Genomic DNA, 26,155 nt, shown 5'->3' with positions numbered 1-26,155 from the left:
CCGGGAAAACCTCTCCCTTTCTATATTATTTCTGATGCATTATGGAGTCACGGGAACCCCTTAATTCCTTGTAGTGCAAGTTGTTGGCACTATTACCGACCCTATATATCAAAATGCATGGTGAAAACATACTAATCATATGTTTCTATGTTACAATTTGATATTTACATAACAATCCTCCCATTTTTTGTGAATTTAAAAGGGAGATGACAAATGAGTTTAAAATTACAGACATTGGTCTCATGAGTTATTATCTTTGGATCGAGGTCTAACAAAGTGAATATGAGATTTTTATATCTGAAGAGGGTTATGCTAGAAGAATGCTTAAAATGTTCTATATGGATGATGCTAGTTCAGTTGGAACACCAATAGAATGTGGAGCCAAATTACCAAACAAATTGGGAGGGGGGTTTAGAATGTAAAAGGTTCATATTGTTAATGAGAATTTGAAGAGTTGTATAAATTAAATTGATTTTGGTTTTCATATTACATTGTGTTCATTTTGGAAGTTTTTAGAAGTTATGAGAGTTAAAATAATAATGGTTTATTAACCATTGAAATTCTATGGTTTCATTTTGTAAGCCTATATAAAGGCATGTTTAGTTGAACAAAAAATTACTCTCTACACTTATGTCATCCTCACCCTTTCTCTTCTTACACTACCTTCAGCGCTAGGCTTAAATACCATTCTCCTAACTTTAGGGCATACTCTCATTCTACTTTGACATCCAGTCAAGTTTCTCTCTTCTTCCCCTCCTTTTTCTTCTCCTACATTTCTTATGTTCTTTTAGGACTAACAATTGAAAGCTAAGGTGATTTTGCTAGCCTCATTCTTAATTTCAAGAGACTATTTGGTAGAGAATTTGAAAACAATTGCTTTCAGATATGTGTTTAGTGGCAGATTCAGAATTTGGATTCTAATTTTAAAAAATGTTTAACCGTGAATCATAAAACTAGTGTTAGTTGATAAGATTTAGTCGACAATTAACCTTAATTCTCTACCAAATTACCCCCTTAGGAATTCTAACTAAGATTGAAACTACTATATATATACCTGCCTCCCTAAAAATCAACTTGACACTTGTTCTATAGATAGATAGTTAGGTATTATAAAATTGATTGTTAGAACCCTCGGAGAAGTTCTTTCGAACAATCAACCTTTTAAGGATGTGTTGATAAGTTTAATAAACAACAATGATTAGTATTAGTATTATTAGAAGAAACGAGAGAAAACTTGGAATCTTTAAAACCACATACTTAGAAGATCAAAACATGTCAACAAGTGTTGGTATAAAAATCAAAAGCATAAGATACATAAAATATAAAAAGTCAAATGCAAGTCACAAAATTACAAAGAAAACAATTCGAGGTACCTTTCAATAATACTCTCTTGCGAGAGGTCTGTGAAATAACCTTCCCCCACGCCTAAACCTTCATTTTCCGCAAGCCGTTCAACTTCCTGCTGAACCATTTTTCCTCCCACTTTACTTGGTTCAAGCAAATTACAAGCCACCTCAATTACACCCTCATCATGAGCAAGGGCCATTGCTTGAACAGAAGAAAGTCCACCTCCTCGCTCGCTCACTTGCTTCGCAATCTTACGAACAGCACTGATATTGGTAGAGAAAACTGGGACATTGTAGTTATCAACCCACTTTGTTGCTCCAATCACCACAACCCCTTTTGCTTTACTTGCTTCAGCTGGACCGTCATCTGGCTTCAGTGGCAATGAATCTGATTTCAACCCTCCAGCCCACTTTGAGCCCTCAGAATTTGGCTTGAAATAACCGAGCTCTCTTCTGATCACTGCTAGTTTCCTCCCCTCTTCATGAGCCGCTCCATATAAAAATGTTGGGACTGCAGGCTATGGTTTAGATCATCAGCACCCCATAATATAAATGATATGAGAGATATTGATAAAACAGACCAGTTGATACCATGAAACACTACTCTCAGATTATGTCATGACACGAACATGGTGAAACGTCATATTTTTTCGTGTCACGTCATATTTTAAAAATCTAAGACACGACACGATAAAGATACGTTTATTAAAATATACATTGTCTAAAAAGTTATATACCATTTTTCTACCAAAAGAAAATACAAAGTACATGAATTGATGCATTTATATGCTTAAAGAATTTAACTTGATGTATTTCACACCCAAAAGTTATTACTATTTTGACTAATGTGTCTTTTTAGTTTACCCAAAAAGTGTTATAAGTATGTCGGACACGGACATGCTAGCCAAACTAAACTAAAGTGTTTGTGCTTCTGAAATTCCAAGTACTAGCCAGAGCACAAGGATATTTCTTAAATTACAAGTCCTAAGTCAGGACACAAGGATATTTGGTTACTCAGAACTTTGATAGCACCATTGAGGCACTCTCTGAATTCAATACATTGAAGCAATGCGTTTGCAAAACAAAATACAACCAATTGCTAAAGTTAAAGCCTTCGACTTTAGGAAATTTTGCAAAGTTGAGAAAGTCCATGAATTTCATAGCACATGTGCATGTCGCTGGTTTATCAGTTCTAAAATATCGATGGAAATGCCTCCAAAATTATGGTTCCTCCCACTTTTTGCAGCCTAGAATCCGGGAGTAATTCTGAAATTGTTAGAATCATGTTCTACCATTTTCAAAATCACTCTAAAATATGTTTGTAATCATTGGAAACCAATTTTGAGAACATAAAATTTTCACTTAAAAGTGCAAAATTAAAAATTAAATTAAATTTGAGGGATTAAATACATGTTTTTGTGAAAAGAAGTACAGACCTTGTAGACTATATCCAACATCAGCTGCCAGATATTTTGCGATAAGAGCGGCATCCTCCAAAGTTGCAGAGGCCAATGGATGAAAGCATATATGATCAACAACTCCAAGTCTCGGGTGGCTGCCACAATGCGAATTGAAATCAATTGCTGAAAATGCAGCCTTAACCATGTTCAGGACCGCACTTATCAGGGAACATGACTTTCCAGATAGATGTGATGGGAGCTTTGAAACAAGGGTATATCCAACTCTGTTATAAACCTCATCCGTGAATTTGTTGATAATAGGTGCATCAGGGAAGAGCTTGGTAGCTCGTTCAATGGACTCCAGCGCAGCCTTATTTCTGCTTTCTGAGATGTATACCTTGCAGCAAGCAAGAAACAATTTTGACATTTTTCTCTTTACTGCAGGTCACTAGCTGCACAAAATGGTACAAATATGTAAAACCCCCTAATCAATAGATGTTGCTTTGCGTGTGTAATTTTTCTTTCACAAGAAACTGATATATCCGAGTTACAAGGTTCATGATCAAACTTATATATAAAGTTTGAAAATCTATCTAAAATTATTTGAGAAGGGAAGCAATGCAGCAATTCATCTTTGGGAGAAATACACTAATTATGAAAAATAATAAGTTAATATCATGAATCGTGATAAAATTGACACTTTCAAGCGATAGCTTTCTAGTCCTTCTTCCAAGAACTTCAACCAGACCATACTTCATCTATATCGAATAATGATTCGGCATTTTTTGTTTACAAAATCTAATACACAAATGCCGAAAAGTACGCCCAGCCTCTACACTACAACTAAAAATTATCACCATAAAAGATGAAACAGGGAATTCTCAGGAGATATAAGACCAAACAATCATATAACAAGACTCAAATTTTCACCAATCGTTTCAACACCTATTGTGAATTTCCAAAGAGCCTATTTACACAATCTCCACACAAATAAAATCAAAACTCGATATCCTTTCCATCTGAAATCGATTTAGGATAGCCATGATACTCCAATTTGACGCCCAAAGTGGCAGAAACCGCTCTGAATTTGAGCCTCAACCCTTCCATCAGCTCCTGAACTTGCTCATTCTCAGGATCTTGAAGTGGATATTTCTCTAGCAACTCCTCCATCAGCTTCACACTCTTTCGAACCCGAATAGAAAACCGTTCCGGTTCGATCCGAATTACAGAATTCCACACGTCCACACACCCTCTGTAGAACCCTAGTTCCTCGCCGACCTCGAAACCAACTTTAAGGCCTACTTGCTCAGCCTCTTCTTTGCCAGCGACGAGACCATCTTTATAGCCGTCGGCATAACCTTCCTTCAAGTGGGCCTCTTCAAGATTGAGGGAAGAATCGAAAATGTCGTCCATGGAAACTGATTTAACGAGAAAAAGGAAAAGTTATTCGTCTCTAGATTTTACCTGTCAGCTGCTAGGGGGTGGCTTCAATTTCGGCTTGTCCGCTGGAGCAATTCTCTCGTCGAATCACAAGAACTCCATTATGGAGGCATCGATTTATCCTGAAAGTCTTCAAATTGAGGAGAGTTTTGGTGGGCTTGAAATGGGTGGAAGCTCAAGGGCTTTTCAGAGTAAGCCCAGCATTAACTTCTTTATTAGGCCATACCCAATTATTAAGGAAGAAGGTTTAAAGTTTAAACTTCGTGTGGAAAGAAGGAGCAAAGTCAAAGAGGGTTGGGATATTCCTTTCAACAAAACCATAAATGAAGCAATTTCATGTGTTATCTTAGACTTCCAACTTTTTTAAGAGTAATTCAACTTATGTATACAAAATAACGTGAGGATCCATCATAATTTAATAGGCATTTCTTTAACTAAAATTCAGATCTTCTCTTTTTTTTTTTATATTGTAAATATAGTAAAAAAAATCAATAAAATTAAGTCTGATTAATTTATTCTTTAGAGTTTCAAAATTACCCTCATTTCTTTTCCCTTTCGCACGTCTTCTTTCCTTTCTTTCTCATCCCTTCTTGCAAATTGTTGTAAAAATCAAGCCTTCTTTAAGCTGAAATGAAAATTGAGTTAAATGGAAGATATAAAAATGGTTTGAGATATGAAATTCATCACATACACATATGATACGATAGAAATTAGATAACACAATCAATATCAAATAGAAATTAGACATGTCAAAAAATAAAAGTTAATTAAATGACGATCAAAAGAAAATCAAACAATATAAAATATTACTGTGACAAAAAAAACGTAATCATAAGGTAGTTAAATGACTATATAATTAAAAATTTTAAAAAATAGAAGGTAATTATCAAATCTTTTCACAATGCTAATTAAAATTGAAAACAAAATATAGTAAAAGGTAATCAAGGAAGGTAATCAAATAACTATACGATAAGACAAACTAAAATTGGGGAGAAAAAAAAGTAGAAGGTATTTTTCCTAAAGTAATTAAATTAAATACTAAAGTTGAAAAAAAAATGAAAAAGTAATCAAATGATAATCATAAACTAATTCAACATTTTGTTGTTGTGGTTAAGCTTTCTATGGCCAAGTTGGAATGATTGACAATGTGTAGATTATAAAAAATAGATGATAATCAAAACTATTTAGTAATTGGCAAAATAAAAATATTTTAGATTGACAAAAAAATAGAAGGTAATCATATGATCTTATGATTGTAATCCTGAACTACCTTAATACTTGATAAAATCTTACCGGTAATGAGATTATTTATAAGAAACTAATTAGTAATTATATATTATATATAAAAATATAAGGTCACCAAATAGCAATGCTATTTGGATCATTTGCAATTAAATAACAATCAATATTAAATTAAACAACAATCAGATGATAAAAATCGGTACCATTAACAGTGAACATCAAATAGCAATCTAACAATAATCAAATAACAATCGACATTATTGATAATTAGTGGTAATCATATGACAATATGATAGAAATCTAACGATATCAAATGCAACCAGTTCTACATTTTTAACCATAAGGGCATTTTGGTTGGACATGTTAATTTGGCATTTCTACAAATTTTAAAATCTTGAATCATGCGCATAATTTTCTTTTTATATTTTATCATGAGTGCAAATTGCATGTAATTTAATGGCTTCCTTTAATAATTTTCTTTTGTTATTAACTCAAAATAACATAAAATTGATACTTAAGTTAAGGTTAGAAGTTCAATTCCACTACACCGCACATATCTATCTACAGTATATATAAAAGTTTGGATGAGGATAATTTTTCTATGACATTTTTGTCATTCCATTGTATTATTTTCTATTATTGTATTACAATTTTGTCTTTTCACTTTTCTATTTTAATGGTACTGAAGAATAGATAAGATGATTTTATAAATACTTAAGAATTTATTAGGTTAATTGTAACTTATGAACCACTCATTGCTCAACAAAACCAAAAGTTTATCCAATTTCTAAAATAAAAATAATCAATAATTCATTCACCTCTTTTATTCCATTCTATTTGAAATTATGCTAATTGAAAAAAAAATTATATGATTTATAAATACCTTATTAGATAAGTATGCTAATCATAAATTTGTAATAAGAAAACAAAAAAGTTTATGCAACTTTTAAATGCAATCAATTAATAACTAAATTGATTAACTAATATAATTAACAAACTTTTAAAAATTCTTAAATAGCATCAATTAGTCGAGTTTTGGATGGCTATAAAAATCCATTTTTCTACATCCCTAAGTTTGCAAACAAATTGGATAGCATTCAACAAAGAAAATATCTTTGTTTGATTGCATGTTTCTAATCTTATAGTTTGAACGTAAGTCTTTTCTTTTCTTTATCTCTTTTTTATTTTTATTTATTTATTTATTTATTTTAGTTGTTGTAAACTTTTCTAGATGTGTTTGTTTTAAAATTATATCTCTCAAAAATCTTTTACATTTCATCAATGTTTCAAGTTGGTATATAAAAATTACACTTTAGAACATCTTTTTAACTATTGAATGCCTAATCGATCTATCCACCAAAGACTATACTAATCAAATCGAGAGGTTTTTAGATTTGGTCTAATATGTAAATTCATAGGCATAAGTTAAAGTGAAAGCATATTCGAAGGTTTATACAAACAACAATAGAACAAGACCCACTAATAGAAAAATACATCCTTAAATTATAGCTATTTGGTAGTGATTTATGAAATTATTGTTAAAAAAATTTCATCAATTGTCTATATGTACTTGTATAAGAGGAAAACTTTGTGTTTGTCACTTCTCTTGATTTGTATTTTTATTCTCTTGTCATCTCTCTTTTCTAAAAGTTTATAAAATTTAATATAAAAAACTAATGTAATATAGTTAATTCATTTTTAAAGAGTGACAAAGTAAAATTGTGTCTAGAAATCAATGTACCATTCCATTTTTAAGAACTATCTATTGATTTAATTTTAAACAACATTTAAAAGAAAAATTAATATAAAGAAAATGTTGTTATCATAAAAAAATAATCTAGCTAATGAAATAAAAACAAAATACAAATATCACGTGTATGACACGTGTTAAGGTCTAATTGTCATAAAAAAGAAGTTAATTATAGAGAGTAGTTGACAATATATAGGATGGATATTTTGAATTTAAACTTTTGGTCATTCTTGTGAATTTGTTTAGCTTAAGGAGGGAATGTAATCTAATGTGTGAAGTAAGATAATTTACGTAAATGTAACAAATCTAAAAGTATTTATGGTTCGTGTAACAAAATTTTTTTTTCATAAAGCCAATATTGTATTTTTGTAAATTTCAGATTTGCTCTGGAATATTGTAGACAATTCGTCACTCTCTTTCTTCTTCTTTAAGGTTTATTTATCTTCGATTCATTCATCTTCTCCTCCAAAATTTCTTTCTTCTATTGTTAAACGATTTATTCCTCTATTTTTAAACAATTTATTTTTATGTTTAAATCTCTTATTTCATATTCATCATTTTTTCGACAAGATTTTTTGAAATTATATCACGATTGTTTCTATTCTTCTTCATCTTCCTCATATTCGAGAATATCAAGATCGTTTAAATATTGTTTTAAATTATCAACATGATCATTTACCATGATTAACACGATTATTTAAATTTGAAGTTTTTTTTTCATTGTTTTAAAACATTACAAGATCATATATCATGATCTACACGATTACTTACTATGGTTAGTGCGATCGTTTCTCATAGTCAACCCGATCAATAGATTTGACGTTTTAATGATCATTTACATTGGACTACATGATCGCTTATTATAATCAACACAATTGTTTTTCATGGTCAACATGATTATTTAAAATTGAAGTTTTTTCTTCATTGTTGAAAATGAACAACCTGATTGTGTATTGTGATCTAAATGATCGTTTACTGTAGTCAACATGATCATTTAACATGGTTAACACGATTGTTTACCATGATCAACACGATAATTAGATTTGAAGTTTTTAACGATAATTTGCATTGAACTACATCATCGCTTACAATAATCAATGTGATTGTTTTCCATGGTCAACATGATCGTTTGCCACGACCAACACGATCGTTTAAATTTGAAGTCTTTTTCTCCATCGTTAAAAAAGAACTACACAATCATATATCATAATTTAAACGATCGTAAATAATTCATTTAGACGGTAGAACACCATCATTTCAAAGAAGATTACTCATGTGCACAAATGGTCGATTAATCGCATATTGAATTAGGATATTTTTGGTATTTTCCATTATGGATATGTAGGTCTTTTCTATTTTCAAAATTGTTTTATAGGTATAAATATTTTAGCGATTTGTCATATTTTTTTAAATACCCCTTCAATTAAACTATGTATTTAGATAAAGTTATGATAATTTTCCTTTATTTTAATTTAATAAAAAGAATTAAAATGTAATTAGTTTGGGAATCAATTTTCTTAACTCAATTTTATTGTTAAATCTATAACTTTATCAAAGTTAAATTCAAAATAAATATTTTTTCATAAAATATAAAAAATAAATAGAATAGATATCCAAGAAAATCCAAATTGGTCTAGAAAACCTTCCAAATCAAGTCACAAGAGATCCACAAAGGGCATGCATGTCTATACATAGGTGGAGTAGTTAAGAATTATACATTCACTTGTAGGCTTAAATTTAAATTCCCACTCTGACATGAGGTTGAGCCTAAACCCTAAAAGAAACAAACAAAAAAAAATTATCTTCAGAAAGGTAGTTCTATACCTTCGTTAGAATCCCATGCAAAGCCAAGAAAAATACAACTCTAGCTAACAAGAATGAACAAAAAAATTTACAAAAGGTTGGAACTTTGACTGAAATGATTTCAAAGGTTTGATTTTCTTTTTTAAACTGAAATTCATGACCTATCTCTTATTTTTCAAATTCAAATTCATAATAACCAACGAAACAACTCAACACCAATCTCTCTTCATGAAGATGGAAAATATGGAGAAAGAAACTCACAAGAAAAATAGGAGTTCCCAGATGGAGAAGCTGCTAAACTATAGGTAACTTTGTTCTCCACTCTAAGAATTTTAGAGAAAGTTAGAAGCATTCATAAAAACACAGAAATGCTCCTCAACAAAAAAAAATAATACCTTGAGATAAGTCAGAAATCTCATGATTCAAAAGCAAGATGATCTTGAGAGAAGTGAAACAGAAAAATTATAGAACAATAGATAGAAGAAAAAAAAAGTCGTCATAAAAGAATAGGGAGTATTGCACACATTTTTTTTAAAAAAAAAAAAAATCTGTGTAATATTGAGACATAGAAAGACTAAAAAAAGAATAAAGAAAACGAAAATAACATCCAAAATCAGCGGTTTGAGCGCAGTTCCCATGCTTTCCTCTACCTTGCTAACTCCGCTTTCAGAGTAGTGGTTGCATGTTCTTTTTTACATGACAAGCAAAGAAATCTCCATTTTCAATGTATAAATTCATTTCCCATTTCTCCTTCTTCAATAAAATTCCCAAGCCCTCTATTACTCTTTCTTCTTCTTCTCTTCTTCTTCTTGCAGATGGGTTCTGTTGGGAGCCTTCAGAGTAAAGCAAGCAGCAGCAGAGGAAGGTCTTATGCTCTGATGCTGCTTATTGCATTTGGGGCAGCCTTGCTAGGAGTTATGCTTCTTAACAAATTCAGAGAAAGGCGTATTTGCAACCTTCTTCTCAAACGCACAGATCAAGACCTCCGTTCCTTTCAACTCCTCTTTCAGGTCAACTCATTCATTATCCTTCTTCCATGCATTCCCTTGTCACTCGGTCTCACTTAATTGTATTCATTTCTGTTTTGAATGAACAGAAAGAGAAGGATCGAAGCAAGGAATTGGCGAAGAGCCACGAAGACATGACTGCAGCGCTGTATGTGCTCCGAACCAAGAAGATGGAGCTTGATAGGAGGCTACTGGAGTTGCAATCCACCATTGACTCACTCAGAGACGAGCAGAAAATCACAAGTGTTGCACTCCAAGAAAAGCAGAGTGAGATCAAAACTTTGAGGGAGAAAGAAATTGAATCTGGAAACGAAAATCCTCAAGTGGTTGCTTTAACGAAAAGCCTCAAGCAAAAGGAAGATGAGTTAGAGGAATTGAGACGTCGACTCGAGTCTCCTGCAGCTGTTGCGGCTAATGATTCATCAGATTCAGACCCACGTGGGGATTCAAAAACGTCTGAAACACTAAGGGAGCAATTGCTTGAATCGAGCGGAGGAAGAGGAGAGAGTGAATCAATGGATAACAACAGAGGGGGGAGTAAATCGACAGGTTTTCATGAGATTGAAACTCAGAAGTTAGAGGGTCATGAAGGAGTGGAGGAAAGGCAGAAGCAAGAGAAGTTGGGAGACGAGGGTGAAAATGCCATTGGGAGGGAACTTGAGGGCGAGGAGACTAAAATCACCAACGAACATAAGGAGAAAGAAGTCGGGCATTCTGAAGAAGTTGAAAATGGAAGAGCTAATAAGATTGCAAGGAGTGAAATTAAGATGAAAACAGAAACAGGCAAATATGGGAATACACGGAAGATCAGAGGAAAGAGATGGAGATACATAGCCAAAAGAAGGGCAGTGGACAATGGATGGAGACTGATATCGAAGAAATCGAAGAAGGATAGCAGAAACAGAAATTTGAACGACAATAGAGCCGATGGCACAACACATGGGAAGTTCATTGATGGAGCAGAGGAGAAAATGAAAGAGGAGCACACACAGGGCGCAAAAGAAAATTTGATGGAAATGGAAAACAAAATGGTACAAGAAAATTTGAATTCAGAAAATGACACATCCAGAGAGAAAAATGGGAATGGAGACGTGGAAGATGATAGCATTAAGCAAAACCCAGGTGAAGAGATGGAGCAAAATGACTCAAAAAGTGAAGAAAACCAAGAACCAGAACGAGGAATGGACTCCAAGGAAGATGGTAAAGAAGAAGAAGAAAACAAGGAAGAGCCAGAGGAGTCAGAGTTTTAAATTGAATGCCCAACTGTTAAATGTTTTATCTTTCGTATGTTTCAATAGCCATATGGGTGTTGTGTTGTGTCGCAGTGCATAAAGCTCATGGAACACAATGTTTCTAATTGCATGTAATCAAACCAAGTGATCCAATCGTTAACAAAATGACACCAAAGATTGCAATAAACTGATAACTCAAAAATGCTTTGTTCAATCACAAACTCTGAACCACAAATGCCCTTTCTTCAAATCCAATGAATGAGTTTGCGGGGGCTTAAATGATGGTAAATTATTATTGGATGTGAACTTTGGTGCGTGAAATAACCAAAGCGTCAAGAAAAAGCTACAAAGATAAGCCCATATACTAGTCTGAGAAACAATTCCAGATTGAAATGAAATCCACAGGCGCATGAGGTACAAGGAAATATATTATTAGGAGTACTTTAGAACAATCGGAAAATGTCAGCAGCTCAGCTCATTGGGATGCTTCCGCAAGTTTCTGCAAACAAAGTGCAATAAGTTAGGAGAGAACAAACTCGCTGTGAAAAAATACATGTGCATGTTCGTTTAGGATAGATCTAGGCAGTACACTCAGACAGCTACATCCAGTTATGAGTTTCAAATACTCCCTGTATAATTGTGATCCAAATGATCCATAAAACTAGACTTACAAAAGCAGACAATAAAACCATGAAATGTTATTCAAAAAAGACAAATCAGGTAAATGTTTTTCATTCTCCATCTGAGCCCCAAGGTCATAATCGTACTACTCCTCGGTTCACCTCATAATATCACGGGCTTGCCAAGAAAGCAACCAAAGAAGCCTCAAAATACTATAATATATTTTCTCTGAACCTAAATTCTAACCCTCGTATTATGTTTTCATGTATTAGTAGTACTCCAGAATATTGCAGGACAGATCAACATTTCCCTATTTTCATTTCACATTACAGGCTGATGTAGAACTTGCCAAATGTATGAACTTAAAATAAAAGTAAATACCAAGGAAATCACAAAGCTAAACTTTTAAGATGCCATTCCCTCCTCAAAAATAAAAGGTATAAACAAATTGTTCACAGAAGTTAATCTTGTAAACAGCTCAAAACTGACCCATAACTGCCATTACATTTAGTCACCTGTAAATAACTGCAAGTGGTTTTAACTGTAAAAGGCGCATAGAAAATAAAGTGCAGAAGTACCTCATCCTTTCCTTTTCCCCTGGTGAAGAACTTGTACCCTCCAGAGATGAGCAGTGCCCATCCTGATAGAGAGACAAGCACGAACTGCAAAATTCAGAACAAGTTCAATTAGTTCATGGTAAATATTGTTTGAAAGAGACAACAAGAGACGGCTAGATATTAAAGACGGCACAAGAACGATAATTAGGCCATTGCTTATTGATTATTTATTCTCCAAGACAAGAACACTTGAGAGAAGAGGGCATTATATGACTCACAAGTGTCAAACCAAAACTAACTAATTTAAGGTAGAAGAATTTTCAACTTTAAAGTCTGTTGAAAGCAAAGAGAACAAGTAATACAGTGAGACAAATAGCTGCATTAACTCTAAGCTGAACCCAGAAATTCCAAACCATAGTTAAATTAATAGATCTTGTTGGTGCCTTTAACCACAAGCTTAAGCTTTTGGGTAAATTGGTGGTTCAATATGGTATCAAAGTAGGTGGTCCAGAGGGGTACTATTTCAAGCCCTGCATTGTTGTTTCCTCTCCAATTAAAATTGATTTCCACTTGTTGGGCCTTTCAAATATTTCAAGTCCACAAGTGAGGGGAAGTGTTGGTGATATATCTTTAAATTTGCCTTCAACCACAAGCTTAAGTTTTTTGGATGAATTGGTGGTTCAATAGAACTAATCTAATACAACACTATAAGTGACTGATAGTGAAGAAACTACATTAAATATGTAGTACAAAAAGAACTCTTACGAAACAAAATCAAGTACTTTGTTGAGTTGATTACAAATTTAAGAGATTCTGATAGAATCTAAAGAGGTTAACTTCTGACTTCTTATTCTTAAATCCTCATACTTGATGCGAGCAAATAGGAAGAACAAAAAATAGAAAGAATGAAAAGTGAAAGAAGGAAGAAATGAAACCAGTAGCCTCATTTTAAAAAAGTAAGTCTTACGTGCTCTTCCTTCCACTTAGATGGGCTCATGGGATCTTGCCAACAGTTAACCTTCGGGGGTCCATGATGGTCTGCAAGTATCAACAAAGAAGGTCAAAGTTAAAAGAAATAAAGGTTATTTATTCATCTTTTGATGTTACATTCTCCCACAACAAACATTACAAAAGAAACATGCAGAATTCAAATCCATGAGTAGAGTGTAGTCTTGTAACTCTCAAAGTTGAAATTTAAAGAAAACTAAATAACACAGCATGAATAATTTTACTAATCATCACCTGACTGTCTTGTACTGTACAAAGGTGATCTTCAATGTTCCATTCAGTCAAACATCTTTACTACATGACAGGTGTATTCATGTGTGGTGTTGACATATAACGTTCAGATTAGCTAAGCAAATTTATTTTGATAGTAACAACTGCTTTCATTGCAAAGAAAATGAAAGAATACCGGTGTATAGACAAGTCCATCAAAACCCCACTAGGGAAATGAGTTCAGCTAAGAAGACCCCCATGCAAATTACAATGTTTTTAAAACATAAAAACGATCTTAATCCACACTCAACGAAGTGGTGGAGTGCAAGTAATAATGCAATGCCTGCATTTTCATTGTGATTGTTATTCATAAGTCTTCATTGTGTTTCAATTTACCAATGGTTCCTTATTTAAATATCACCATTGAGGCTATAGCAACAGTTCCCAGTTGAAACAATTGATAAGGTAACAATATGCCAGAAAAGTACAAGTTCCAAACTCCCATATCTTCGAATTCCGTTGCCAAATTGAGGTAAAATTACCAGAGCTCAGTTTGCTTCATTTCCATTTCGATTATAGAAACAAGACCACAATCTTCTTTATCTAAGAATAATAGTGAAATATCCCCACAAAAAATCTGGGTTGTCTAATAACGTAAAATGCATTACAAAAACTAAACAAATTCGCACCTTTTCAAGATCGCATGCCGTGAAAATAATAAAGAGCCAAATCTAAAAACAGGACTTGGGGAAACAATATATAACCATGATTCCCACATTAAAATTTAGAAACCAAAAAAGATTGAACAAACCCGAAAATGAAACAAGTCCAAGCATATGACCTAAATTTATAAAAATGAGATCGGGAGATGAAACCTACCGGCAGCGCCAGCGAGACCGCGCTTGTGAATAAGGTTGGCGGTTGACTGAGGCGAGGAAACTCGAGCTAGGGCTCTGGCATGACGAACTGCAGCAGCCGCTAAGGTAGCCATGGATTCAGATTTTCTTCCCTATAGAGAGAGAGATCAATGACGCTGATACGGCGAAACGGAAGCAAGAAATAGAGACCCGAGCGCTTCTAGACAATAACAAGCATAGACAGACGACGTCGTATTAAGCCTCTTTCGCCTTTTCTTTTCCAATTTTTTTTTCATTTTTATAGTTTTTTTTTAGTTCTATCTCGAATGAAAATAAGTTAAAATACCATTTTTAACCTTCCAATATAAATATTTGATAATGAGATTTTAATTGTGTTAATGCCTAATGGATTAAAATGAATTGTTTTAAATTCCACATTCTATTATTGAAACACAAAAGTATTTTTATTGCGTGATTGGGTGAAATAATTGTAATACGTTAAGTTAGAAATTGATTTATTAAAGGTGTTGATAAAGAATCCACTCACTAGAAATTTTCGTCTAATCTTTCAAATGTTTTGTTTTATTCTCCCTTAGATAGCAAATGACATCCAACGTTAAACTTACAACCTTGATCGTCTATTGTGATATTCAGGGAACGCATCATTTTGGTAGTGGCTACTATCCACTTGTATAGGATATAAAAGCTAGGCAATAAGAGTCTAAATGTTGTTTGAGTTTGTGTATAGTTCTTTTGAAGGGAATTGTGTACTAAGTGTTGAATGTAATACCCGTATCTTTCATACTGTTTGTGTCACATACCAAACCGTACTGCAACCAAAACGTCGAAGTAAGGAAATATGATGCGAGTTGGTTATAACCTTGAAATTTTCTTACTGCAACTATTATTCTCAACTCCTTTTAAGCTATTAACACTCAAAACGCAATGGAAATTGCACAAAATGACAAACACATTCAAAGACATTCTTAATGCGAAAAACTTAACGCGATCAATTCGGCCAAAACTTACACTTTATTAATAACAAGTGTTTAATTCAATACTCTAAAAAAATGACTCAACCAAAAGTTACATTAAATACTCTTTAAACGCCTAGTAGCTTACTCATCTCGTCGCAAGACTTTCAATTTTTTTTTCTACTTGATCTAAACACCCGATTTTAGAAGATGGATTTTTAAAATGCAAGTCTAAAAGAGAGGTTTAAAGAAATCTTTTTGGCAATACCTTTTCATAAATCATTTCGCAAAAATATCAAATCATACCAACAAATCATTTCATTTCGCATAAACTTTTCTTTATGTTTAACAAATCACATTGTATAAACACCCATTAGTCAATTATTCTTTTCGCAAAGGATCTTGAATCGTTCTCAACGCTTGATCTCATTACCTCGCGTTTCATCAGTCCGTACACCTCATGGTGGCCTTGACTCTTTATGTGCACGTAAAAGTTTGCATCATCTCAAAGAAATAACTTAATCATCAAATGAGAATTCATTCTTTATCTTCTCGCAAGCCTTTTCTCCGGAAACACTTGGTTCTTCTCACGAAGACCACCCAAAATGCCTAGTCTAACAATGTCGCATAACTTCTTTTGCGATTATACTTAACCATTTACTTCCTATATCCAAATTAGAATGTGTCTCACAATTTGCTTGCTAGAAAGTTGAGAAGATAAGCTAAGAGTTTGCCAAGAGTCTCAAGCTAAAAGCAAAGAAGTCTCATGACAAAAGTGAAAATCTTTGAGCATCTTGGGTTTGTGGCAGATTGAGATAGAAAGACTAAAAAGTTAAAAGGTAAATCTTGGGCCATCTCGGGTTCTAGTTCGACCGAGATTAGAATCAGAGAAGGAAATTTTCAAAGCTCTCAAACCATTCTAAGGTTGTGCTCGATCGAGATTAGAAGCAAAAAGGGAATATTAGGGTTCTCAGTTGATCTCGGGCCGATCTCAGGCAAGATCACTGAAAGGAGTGTGACAGATAAATTTTCTAAAATTTTGAATGTACGAGGGTTGGCTGCTTGTTATTTTATATGCTAATGTAGTTGCTCGTAGGTCCGTCATATTAAAAATCTAATTGAGCCACTAGTAGGCAATTAAATAGGGTTATGCGATAAAAGGTGCAATCCTATTCATGTGTTGCAAAACTTCTAATGATATACATGTAGTAGAAGTTTTCCTCCCTATCGTCCAAGTGCAAGTAAAGAGAGGTTTCCTGGTAAATCCAAAGTCGAACACAGGGAATTAACATTCATAATAGAATGAACTTATCGTGTAGCTAAACTCGTGCGGTATACCTTCTATAAAGTATGGTTTACCTTCTACTCTAAACTCATTGTTATTGTTATTATTTTTTTAGGGTTTTCAAAAATATATAACTAAGCTGCAAAATATTTGGTACACGATCGTTTAGATTTGACTATTATTTGGTACACGATTTGACTATTATTTAGTACAAGATTTTTTGGTACACGATTGTTTAGATTTGATACATGATCGTTTAGCTTAGTTGACTACACAAATTTGAACGTTTTTTTTAAGATTCTTTGCTACGTGATTATTTAGATTTGGTTATTTTTTATTTTAGATTTGGTAGCCAATATCCCAACAATTTTTTTTCAAGATCTTTAATATTTAATATTTGGTACACGATCTTCAACCATCAAATATTCGTTTGAAAAAAAAATGCAGAAGAAAAAAAATGGAAAGGAAAACCTGAAATATTTTTTAAAAAATGGCCGACTTCATACACATTTTGATTCTTTTACCGTAAATATTTTGATATTTTGTTAGATTTATGAAAATTTCTCTATTTTTATTGTTATTGTTATTATTATCATTAATTCTTACTACCATTATTGTTGTTGTTATTGTTATTATTAGTATTTGTTTAAAAATAGGAGTGAACTATGGAAAAGTTTCTTCAATACACCTTTAAAGAAAATATTCTCATTAATCCAATTTTTACACCAAATTTCTTAGCATCCAAAATAAAAACATAATTTTAAGTTAAAATGATAGAAACTTTCATTGATATGTCAATATTTTTATCGATAATTTCATGTTTCCATGGGTTCAATATTGATGGAATGGATGAATTGACATTTCCATTATATCTCAAAAAATCTATGTATCACAAAAAAAAAAAAAAACATCAAAATGAGAATGATATAAATATAATATAAATAATAGACATGTTTACTTATTTGAAAATAATAAATGTTATAAAATAAAGAATAAAGAAGCTAAATAAGAAGAATGAAACAACACAAAGAAGATAATGAAGAAGAGAGGAAGTAGAGAACAATTAAACTCAATTGTGATGTGTTTTACAACGGCACCACATACCTCTATTTACAGGACATCCAATGGTATGAGTTACATATGAAATTCAATGATATAAATGTTACAACATGGAATAAAGAGAGAGTTATAGAAAGATTAGTAACTACGTAATTATATTTACAATAATAAAATATTTATTTAATAATTAAAATTTATGTTTTGAAAGTTTTATAATTTTTTTCATAAACATCTATCTAAATCAAAAGAGAATTTTACTTATTTTAGGAGAGTTAGACAACTTTTTCTACTCATGGTGGGTTTGAAATACATTTTCAAGTATTTTATTTAGAAAATAAGTTATTTTTATAAAAATTAAAATGTTTTGAAGTCACTCAAAATAAAATTTTAAGTTTATTTTAAACAATTTTTAGGAAAAATAGTTTAAACATAATTGAGTTTCTTGAAAATCATTTTTTTCTTAAGTCAATCCAAACGGCCTAGTCTGCACTCTATTACAATTATGATGTGAAAATGTAAATGAAATTGATTTGAAATTCTTGATCCAGTAATCAACAATGCTCAACCATAGTTTTCCACTTGAGATCAATTTAACGTTTTGCAAACAATCTGATTCACGTTAAGTTTGGGTTAGGAATGAGTTGGTGCATATTTGATTCTATATTTGATCCCAAAAATTTCTCTATAGATCTATTAGACTATCACTATGTGTATAGTCAAATATATATATATATATATATATATTTTACAATTAGGTGTGTGTTAATTACAACAATAACCATAGAGATTGATTATGTTTGTGATCATCATTGTTTGTTAATAGTCAAATAAAATTAAGACTATGGTTTTAACTTAAAATTTAGATTTTTATTTTGGTTGACGAGAATATTGGTGTAAAATTTGTATCAATGAAAGTATTTTTTTTTTACTTTTTTGAGCATAAGGTATTTATGAAACTTTTTCAATAATTTTAAGGGTATTTTTTGAAACAAAACTTTAATAGTTTCCGTCCAAAACTATTGGTAAGAATATTTTTTTCTACAACTCTTTTAAAAGTTTAATAATATTTTTGAAACTTTTGAAAGTTTATTTTTGACACAATCTAGGACATTTATTTGTTATTATATAACCTTTTAATTATGATTATTTTGGAACCCAAAATGTATGGGAAGTAATAAGGCAATTTTGGTGAAAAAGAATCATGAAAACGTAGTTCAAGACAATTTGCAAACCATGAGAATCCAATTTTAATTCAAGAAAATCATCACTAGATTCGGTTAAATTAAAGCTAAACTTTCTTGGAAATATACAAAATTTTATCCAAATTTATGTTCTTATCTCCTGCATAAAATTAAATCATGAAAACCTTATATTGTCCTAATATCAAAATTTGAACATTTCAAATTTTATCTCAAATTAAAATCCTCTTGTTTTTCTTTAATCAAATTAATTTGAGATCATCAAACTTCAAATTCATTACTCTTCGAACGAGAGGTTTCCAAAGAAAAGTGTTTCATTGAGTTGAACTTATGTTTATATTGTGTTTGTATTGATTTGATATGATGTGATTTAATTTTTAGTATTTGATCCTCTATTTCTCTCTCGTTTGAATGCATACGCTTGATCTAAAAAAAAGCACGTCATGTTCTTGAAGTTGAAATCTTTGAAAACAACTTGTATTTTCAAAGAAGTTTTCTGGTCGTTGGGAGAATTCTTTCTAGGCTAAAATTTTCTGAATCCAACAAATGAAAGACTTCATGAACCTCCTTAGGTCCAATCATATGGATTTGAGGATTATTTAGCATTTTAGCTAAATTAAACATATTTTTGGGTTCAATTAAACATTAGCACAAATAAATGATATTTAATTTGACCAAAATAATTATCTTGAACCAACGGTCTTGATGAAAAACATGTGGTGTCATCGGGATTTACCAATTTATGTTTTCAATTTCAGTTTGAGACACATGTAACTTTTAATTAGTCTCAAATTCAATTATTTGTATTTTTCACTAATTTGCTAAACGACGTGACACTTTATCGATCCAACAATCCCAACTTTAAAATTTTGGATCATATTTCAAATTAAGTTGCAGTACAATCCAAAATCATGATCAAAGACTATATTCCAAATTCAACTCAAGCATTTAAGTACAAATTTACTCCAAATGCAAATTTTGAGTCAAGGTAGCACAAATTCTACTAAAATTCAAATTAGAGTTTATGTGAGGAAAGAAAATCAAAATTTTGATTTAAGTTCAGGTTTTGATATGTTGATATAAAAAAAGGGATGAATATACACAAAATTCAACTTAAGTTAAATATTCTTGAATTTGACTCTATTTAACGTCTCAATTTGAAGAACATTATCTTTTTCCATGATTCAATCACATATATACATGAACAACTCTCGGAAACGAGTTACAAGTTGACATATATCAGAAATTAAAATGGAAGGAGTAAACGATGAATCCAATAATATTATATGTTTTCATATTTGCAGTTGGATTAGATAAATTATTTGGGTGTAATTAAATATATATGGTAGAAATTGTGTCATATTACATTTGGTTCTAAAATTGAAAGTGAACAAGTCAAATTATTCACAATTGATTCCTTCTGCCATATACAAATGGGAAAAAATGAAAATGTCCTTTAAGAATATATAAAGAGGTCTTAAAAAGAAAAATAATGAAACTTTTTAGTGGAATATTTATCTGAAAGGTTTGGACACTTTTCTTTTCTGATGTAAATAAAGTTAAAAGCATCTAAATCAAAATTTGATAAAAGAGTTCAAATATGACTTTAATTTCACATATAGTTCATTGTTTGTCATGTAATGAACATTTAATAATTGTATTACACCCATCCAAAAAAAAAAAAGATATAGTCATTTCACTCTCTCGAAAAGTCAAAATATTTTCTGTTTTTTTAATGGGTAGAATATATATTGTTTATTTACCCTCCACACTCTACTCTTTTGGTCACCTATAAAAAGGCTAATTTTCAATTAATAAACACATTTGGAAAACAATAAACATTGTTTCTAAGAAACATCCGAGACGATGGAAACAAAGAAAGTGGCCGTCGTGGGAGCTGGATTAAGTGGATTAATAGCTTGCAAATTACTTTTATCCAAAGGATTAACCCCGATTGTATTTGAGGCTAAAGACGTGATTGGTGGCCTTTGGAATGACACCATTAAGTCGACGTTACTACAGACTCGTAGACAAATGTTTGAGCTCTCTGATTTTCCTTGGCCGAAATCTGTGACCGAAGAATACCCAAGGTATGATCAAGTTCTTGATTATCTCAGATCTTACGCTGAACATTTTGGATTGTTTAAGTATATCAGACTCAACACCAAAGTTTTAAGCATCGAATACGAAGGGTTCTCCGAGGAGGAGATTGATAGTTGGACTCATTGGGGTGGCTCTGGCAATGCCTTTTCTGAACAGGGTAAATGGAAGCTCAATCTCGTTGACGCTCGAACTAATCTTCCACTCCAGGTTCACTCCCTTTAACATTCTTGTTTCTGATCATCACTCTCAACACATCCTCCTTAACACTTTTTCTCTTAATTCTCGTTAATTCATGTTGGTGTCTTCAACTAATCGTTTCTTTTTCTCAAATTATTTAATAGTTACTTAGTTTTATATACATACACACACTTGCATGCAAGTTTTGAGATTGAAAAATTTAAAGAATAGAATAAAACAACTACAACGTCAAATCTATAATATCTATTCGTTTATGTGTACGTTTCTTAAGCTCATACATGTTTTCTAAAACTTCTTTTTTAATTGAATTTTTTATATTCTTGGTTTAAATACACACCACCACATAACATACAAATAATAATATTTATATGCTATAGATCCTACTTTTGTTTCTAAACTTTTAAAAGGACTCGAACATATTTTGGTTTCCATTAACTATTTAACAAAATGTTAAATGACTTCTAGATTTGAATGACTTGGGCTACCAAAAAAGATAATCACCCTTAAAAATCTAAAATTTTATAATTTTTTCTCTTCGTTTCAATTCTTTTTTTAGTTATGCAATTCATTGTGGAAATATTTATTTGGAGTTTTGTAGATTTTATTTTATAGTATTGTACTTATTTTATTTTTTCAGTTTATTTTACCATGCATAGATGTTAACACTAAGATGTCCGTTCTATTCTTTTATTTGTTTTATTCTACTCAATGTTTTTTCATGTGGTTGAAGATTCCATTTTATGGTAAATAAATGAATAATGGGTGGGAAACGAGTGAGGGGATGGGAGAGATTTGGGTTTTAGAAAAAAATAGTTTTTAATTTGGATTTATTTGATTCATGGTGCGAATATGCCTGAAGGCTCTCATAAAAAAATTTATAGAATAAATTAGCAAGATTTTTTGGTTATTTATCAATTTATTAATATGATAAATCTAAAGTCTAATCCTCCGAATATAGAACTCATCCTCATTTTGTTAAAGTTTATGAAACCCTAATAGCACGGACAAAAATAAGTTTTTTTAGGACTAAAACATACATTTTTCTTTTTTCTTCTTTAAAGTTTGGAGACAAAAAAAAATAGAATAGTAAAAGTTAAAATAGAATAACGAAAGTTAGGAACTAAAATAGGATTTAGACTGAGTAAAAGTTAAAAGTTATATGAGAAGTTTGATAAGAAATAAAAGGCTATATATTTGTATCACATCTTGACTCTTAAGCTCCTTAAAAAATAACTATTCAGTTTATCAATCTCACATAAAATAATAAAAACATAAAATATTTTCAAATCAATAAAGGTTTCCCTTCACCTTCACCTTCACCTAGAGGGTAGAGGGGAAAAAGGTTAGTTTAGAAGTTAGGAAAAAGGGGAATAAAGGTCCATAAAAGAAAAATTGCAAGAAGGATACGGAGAGACTTGCAAAATGAAAATGAAATGATATGATATATATACCCACTCTGGGTAATAGGTAGGTATACGTGTAAAATAGTTTGTTTATGAATAATGAAAGGAGTAAGTTTAGTTGCACCTGCGTTTCTGCCCTTCTATGTCTTTTCATAACGGCGGTGACTTCCAGGAGGAGGTGGTGGATTTCGTAGTACTCTGCACAGGAAAATTCGGTGACATTCCAAATATCCCCAAATTTCCTCCCGGTGGAGGCCCTAAAGCTTTCAAAAACGGTAAAGTTCTTCATTATATAGAATATGCGGCCTTGGATTTCGACACTGCTACGAAGCATGTCAAGGACAAGAAAATTGCCATCGTCGGTTTTCAAAAGTCTGCGTTGGAGCTTATCAGAGAATGCACCAATTTAATTGGTAATTTTTCAATATTCCTTTATTTTTTTCCTCAAGCCTCTCCATCTTTCTCATCTTTCTCTTCTTCTTCTCTTTAATTTCCAGGCACTACCAAACCCTGCACTTTGATTTACAAAACTGAGTATTGGAACCCTCCCGATGCTCAACCATGGGGGATTCATATCGACTATCTTTTCGCAAGCCGGTTTGCCGAGCTTCTGATTCATAAACCTGGCGAGGGTTTCCTTCTCTATCTCCTCGCCATGCTTCTTGCCCCAATTGTAATTTTTATTTCTCTGACGTTCTATTTTCTTTGTTCTTTCTTTATGTTTTCAATTTTTTTTTTTTTTCATTTTTACAGAGATGGTTGATCACTAAGTTGGCGGAATTCCACGTGAGGAGGAAGACAAAAATGGACAAATACGGGATGGTGCCAAAACATAGCATTCTACAGGACGTCACTTCATGTAGATACGCAGTATTGCCTGAGAGATTCTATGAAAGAGTGGAGGAAGGAAGTATAGTTTTGAAGAAAGCACCAAGTTTCAGCTTCTGTGAAGAGGGTATCATGATCCAAGGAGAAACCAAACCGATTCACTTAGATTTGGTCATTTTGGCTACTGGATATAGAGGGGATTTGAAGTACAGAAATATTTTTGCTTCCTCTACTTTCAGGGATTACATGAGTTTTGGTGATGCAGCACTTCCCCTTTACAGGTTAGTCTTTTGTTCCTGACTTGTTCGAGTTCAAAGTTTAAATTTGGTTCACAAAAAGATGACATTTGTATGCTGATTAGATGTTGGTATGGACTACTTTAGCTTACAAAACAATAATCGAAAAAAAAAGAAATGGTTTTTATTATAGAGAAATGAAATCTTAGCTCCATGCATATATTCACCAAAACAGAGGAAACCAACTTGAATTTATCCCAATGTCGTTGCTAACCAAACTGTAATATCTGCAATGACTTGAGTATGAATTACATGCAAAAGTTCAAACACTGCACCATGTTAAATCACCACTTAATCCTAAAATTTACTCATGGTAGTTCATTGTTAGGATCCCAAACACCAAGAAAACACAGAAATATATGGCGATGTCAAGAGAATTTATAGCATAATTAACAATAATTTTTGAGAAGGTTGTCTATCTCTCAAGTCCCACAATCCACCAAAATGATCCATTCTTCTAAGATCCCTAACCACCTTGACCTCTCTATACATAACCAAACTACTTGCATCTAATTACCACTGTGACCCTGCTAATTATCACTATGCCCCTACTAATATTCTGCAAATACTGATCCTAGTACAAGTAGTGCTTTCACATTCATTGGTATGTTCTAATTAATTATAAAATATATAAATATAAGAGATAGTGTACAATGGCGATGATCTCATCAACAATTTTATCGATATTGCTTAATATTGTGGATATTGAGCATACTAGTTTCAACAACAAAAAAAAAAAAAAAAAAAAAAAAAAGAAGAAGAAGAGAATTATCCAAATCAACCACAAAAGTTGAGTACCGTACCAAACTGCTAATTTACTGCAACAAGTTGACATTACTTTCTACAACAATCGAACTTTTCCTTGTAGAAGCTAGTACATACTACATATGAGTATATAACCTGAACTTCCATTTCTTTAGTGTGGGATCATGAGTGGACTACAAATTGAAAAATCACATCACAATTCACACATGTTCAAGAAGGGGCTTGATGAATTAATTATTTGTCTTCAATTTTGAACTTACGATGTTAGTGTTTTGTCTTACCAGAAATTTAATAAAGGTCTGCTAATAACCAAATATGGTAGGAATCAGACAATTATCATTTGAGAATATTATAGGTGCATGAAAGTTATCCCCTATAAACATTGAATCCTAATGAGATGTGTGTTTTTGTTTCATTTTTCCAGGCTATGCATTCATCCCAGAATCCCACAAGTAGCCGTGATTGGACTTACAGAAAGCATTTCGAACTTGTACACCTCAGAGATACGGTGTCGATGGTTGGTGGAGTTTCTTGCCGGTACATTCAAGCTACCAAGCATCAAGAAGATGGAGAAGGACATAGAAAACTGGGAGAGGTGTCTAAAGCTTTACTCAGGAGAGTCTTATTGGCGTGGTTGCATTGGCATGTTGCATCATCATTACAATGATCAAGTGTGCAAAGACATAGGGTGGAACCCCAGAAGGAAGAAGGGCTTCTTTGCTAACTTGTTCGTTCCTCATGGCCCTAGAGACTATGCCTCCCCTGATAATTGGTAAAACCAAACCTCTTATCCCTAGACTATGTAATAAAAGTTGTGTTGCAATTTCAGCACCTCCATTTGGTGGTTTTGGTTAGTTGAAGTTGTTTTGTTTTTCTTTTGATTTTCACTTTCTTCCGAACCAAATTAATAAAAATTATGTGATAATATGAGAGGCTGATATGCTATTTTTAGTGTTATCTGTTTGAGTTCATTGAATCGTTGTCACTTGACATGTTATTTTATTTCAAATGAAAAATTCTAAAGTTGGTAAAAACATATCTCACCCAGCTAAATTTTAAATTTTTTATCATGATCTATCTCGATCTATCTCCCATACAAATAGATCTGAATCTATATTCGTTATATTTAATTGAATAATCATTCTTATTCTATGTAACTTAACTTTAACCTTCTTATATATATATAAATAATGGTGAGCAAGAAGCAAGCAACATCAAGTAGCAAATCGATGAAATTTAAAGAAAAGATAGAAGAAGAAAAAAATTAAGAAAGAAAAAGAAACGCAGGTAACAAAATAAAATGTCAATATTCGTCTGTATTGTATTCTATCTTTGTCTATATTTGTGTATCTTTGTGTGATTGCTATATCTTTTATCAATATCAATCTGAACAGTGTTGTGTATTTGTGAATCTGTTAGAATTAGCCCTTTGTTTATAACGTATTGTTTATTATAACTTTTCAACAGGTAAAACACCATCCAAATGACATTATTGTGGAAGATGAATACAAAAATCTTAGAAGTACTGTGTATTATAGTTTATAGACATTGAATCAGATCAAATAAAAAATA

At 32.0% G+C, this 26,155-nt stretch overlaps 3 protein-coding genes and 1 long non-coding RNA gene across 5 annotated transcripts; 2 read left to right on the top strand and 2 right to left on the bottom strand.

The window, feature by feature from the left end:
* Positions 1-1,225: 1,225 nt before the first annotated feature.
* On the bottom strand, positions 1,226-4,394 carry LOC101208550 (formimidoyltransferase-cyclodeaminase). Of its 2 annotated transcripts, none has more exons than XM_004139912.3 (3): positions 3,787-4,394; positions 2,783-3,184; positions 1,226-1,857 (listed from the first exon to the last, which is right to left on the bottom strand). In XM_004139912.3, exons 1-3 carry the CDS (start codon positions 4,157-4,159, stop codon positions 1,349-1,351), a joined length of 1,284 nt encoding a protein of 427 aa, XP_004139960.1. In that variant the 5' UTR covers positions 4,160-4,394; the 3' UTR covers positions 1,226-1,348. The 2 variants fall into 2 exon arrangements, with proteins under 2 accessions (XP_004139960.1, XP_011656927.1); XM_011658625.2 differs by having other exon boundaries at positions 2,783-3,198; positions 4,211-4,384.
* A 5,053-nt stretch (positions 4,395-9,447) lies between these two features.
* Positions 9,448-11,422, top strand: LOC105435786 (cilia- and flagella-associated protein 251). Its single transcript, XM_011658623.2, has 2 exons — positions 9,448-9,991; positions 10,078-11,422. Exons 1-2 carry the CDS (start codon positions 9,797-9,799, stop codon positions 11,236-11,238), a joined length of 1,356 nt encoding a protein of 451 aa, XP_011656925.1. The 5' UTR covers positions 9,448-9,796; the 3' UTR covers positions 11,239-11,422.
* LOC101208791 lies at positions 11,386-14,716 on the bottom strand. Its single transcript, XR_180787.3, has 4 exons — positions 14,496-14,716; positions 13,366-13,436; positions 12,420-12,503; positions 11,386-11,719 (listed from the first exon to the last, which is right to left on the bottom strand). It is a non-coding gene; the product is annotated as an uncharacterized LOC101208791 (long non-coding RNA).
* Positions 14,717-20,825: 6,109 nt separating this feature from the next.
* LOC101210999 (probable flavin-containing monooxygenase 1) lies at positions 20,826-25,559 on the top strand. Its single transcript, XM_004140001.3, has 5 exons — positions 20,826-21,300; positions 22,867-23,107; positions 23,192-23,367; positions 23,448-23,803; positions 25,008-25,559. The coding sequence occupies exons 1-5, from the start codon at positions 20,857-20,859 to the stop codon at positions 25,357-25,359; spliced, it is 1,569 nt and encodes a 522-aa protein (XP_004140049.2). The 5' UTR covers positions 20,826-20,856; the 3' UTR covers positions 25,360-25,559.
* The last annotated feature ends 596 nt before the right edge of the window (positions 25,560-26,155 follow it).

Source organism: Cucumis sativus, chromosome 6 (genome assembly GCF_000004075.3).
Source record: "Cucumis sativus cultivar 9930 chromosome 6, Cucumber_9930_V3, whole genome shotgun sequence".
Classification (NCBI taxonomy): domain Eukaryota; kingdom Viridiplantae; phylum Streptophyta; class Magnoliopsida; order Cucurbitales; family Cucurbitaceae; genus Cucumis; species Cucumis sativus.
The sequence above is the reverse complement of the archived record's forward strand: the minus strand, read 5'-3'. Positions and strand labels throughout refer to the sequence as shown.

What these genes read in the sequence shown, in the direction of transcription:
- LOC101208550 (XM_004139912.3), bottom strand. Translation starts at nt 4,159, where the DNA reads ATGGACGACATTTTCGATTCTTCCCTCAATCTTGAAGAGGCCCACTTG. An exon ending in CGTCAAATTGGAGTATCATG is followed by an intron (nt 3,185 to 3,786) that starts GCTATCCTAAAT and finishes AGTGACCTGCAG; the next exon opens with TAAAGAGAAAAATGTCAAAA. An exon ending in TGTTGGATATAGTCTACAAG is followed by an intron (nt 1,858 to 2,782) that starts GTCTGTACTTCT and finishes CATAGCCTGCAG; the next exon opens with TCCCAACATTTTTATATGGA.
- LOC105435786 (XM_011658623.2), top strand. Translation starts at nt 9,797, where the DNA reads ATGGGTTCTGTTGGGAGCCTTCAGAGTAAAGCAAGCAGCAGCAGAGGA. An exon ending in CCTTTCAACTCCTCTTTCAG is followed by an intron (nt 9,992 to 10,077) that starts GTCAACTCATTC and finishes TTGAATGAACAG; the next exon opens with AAAGAGAAGGATCGAAGCAA.
- LOC101210999 (XM_004140001.3), top strand. Translation starts at nt 20,857, where the DNA reads ATGGAAACAAAGAAAGTGGCCGTCGTGGGAGCTGGATTAAGTGGATTA. An exon ending in AGAATGCACCAATTTAATTG is followed by an intron (nt 23,108 to 23,191) that starts GTAATTTTTCAA and finishes TTTAATTTCCAG; the next exon opens with GCACTACCAAACCCTGCACT. An exon ending in CCATGCTTCTTGCCCCAATT is followed by an intron (nt 23,368 to 23,447) that starts GTAATTTTTATT and finishes TCATTTTTACAG; the next exon opens with AGATGGTTGATCACTAAGTT.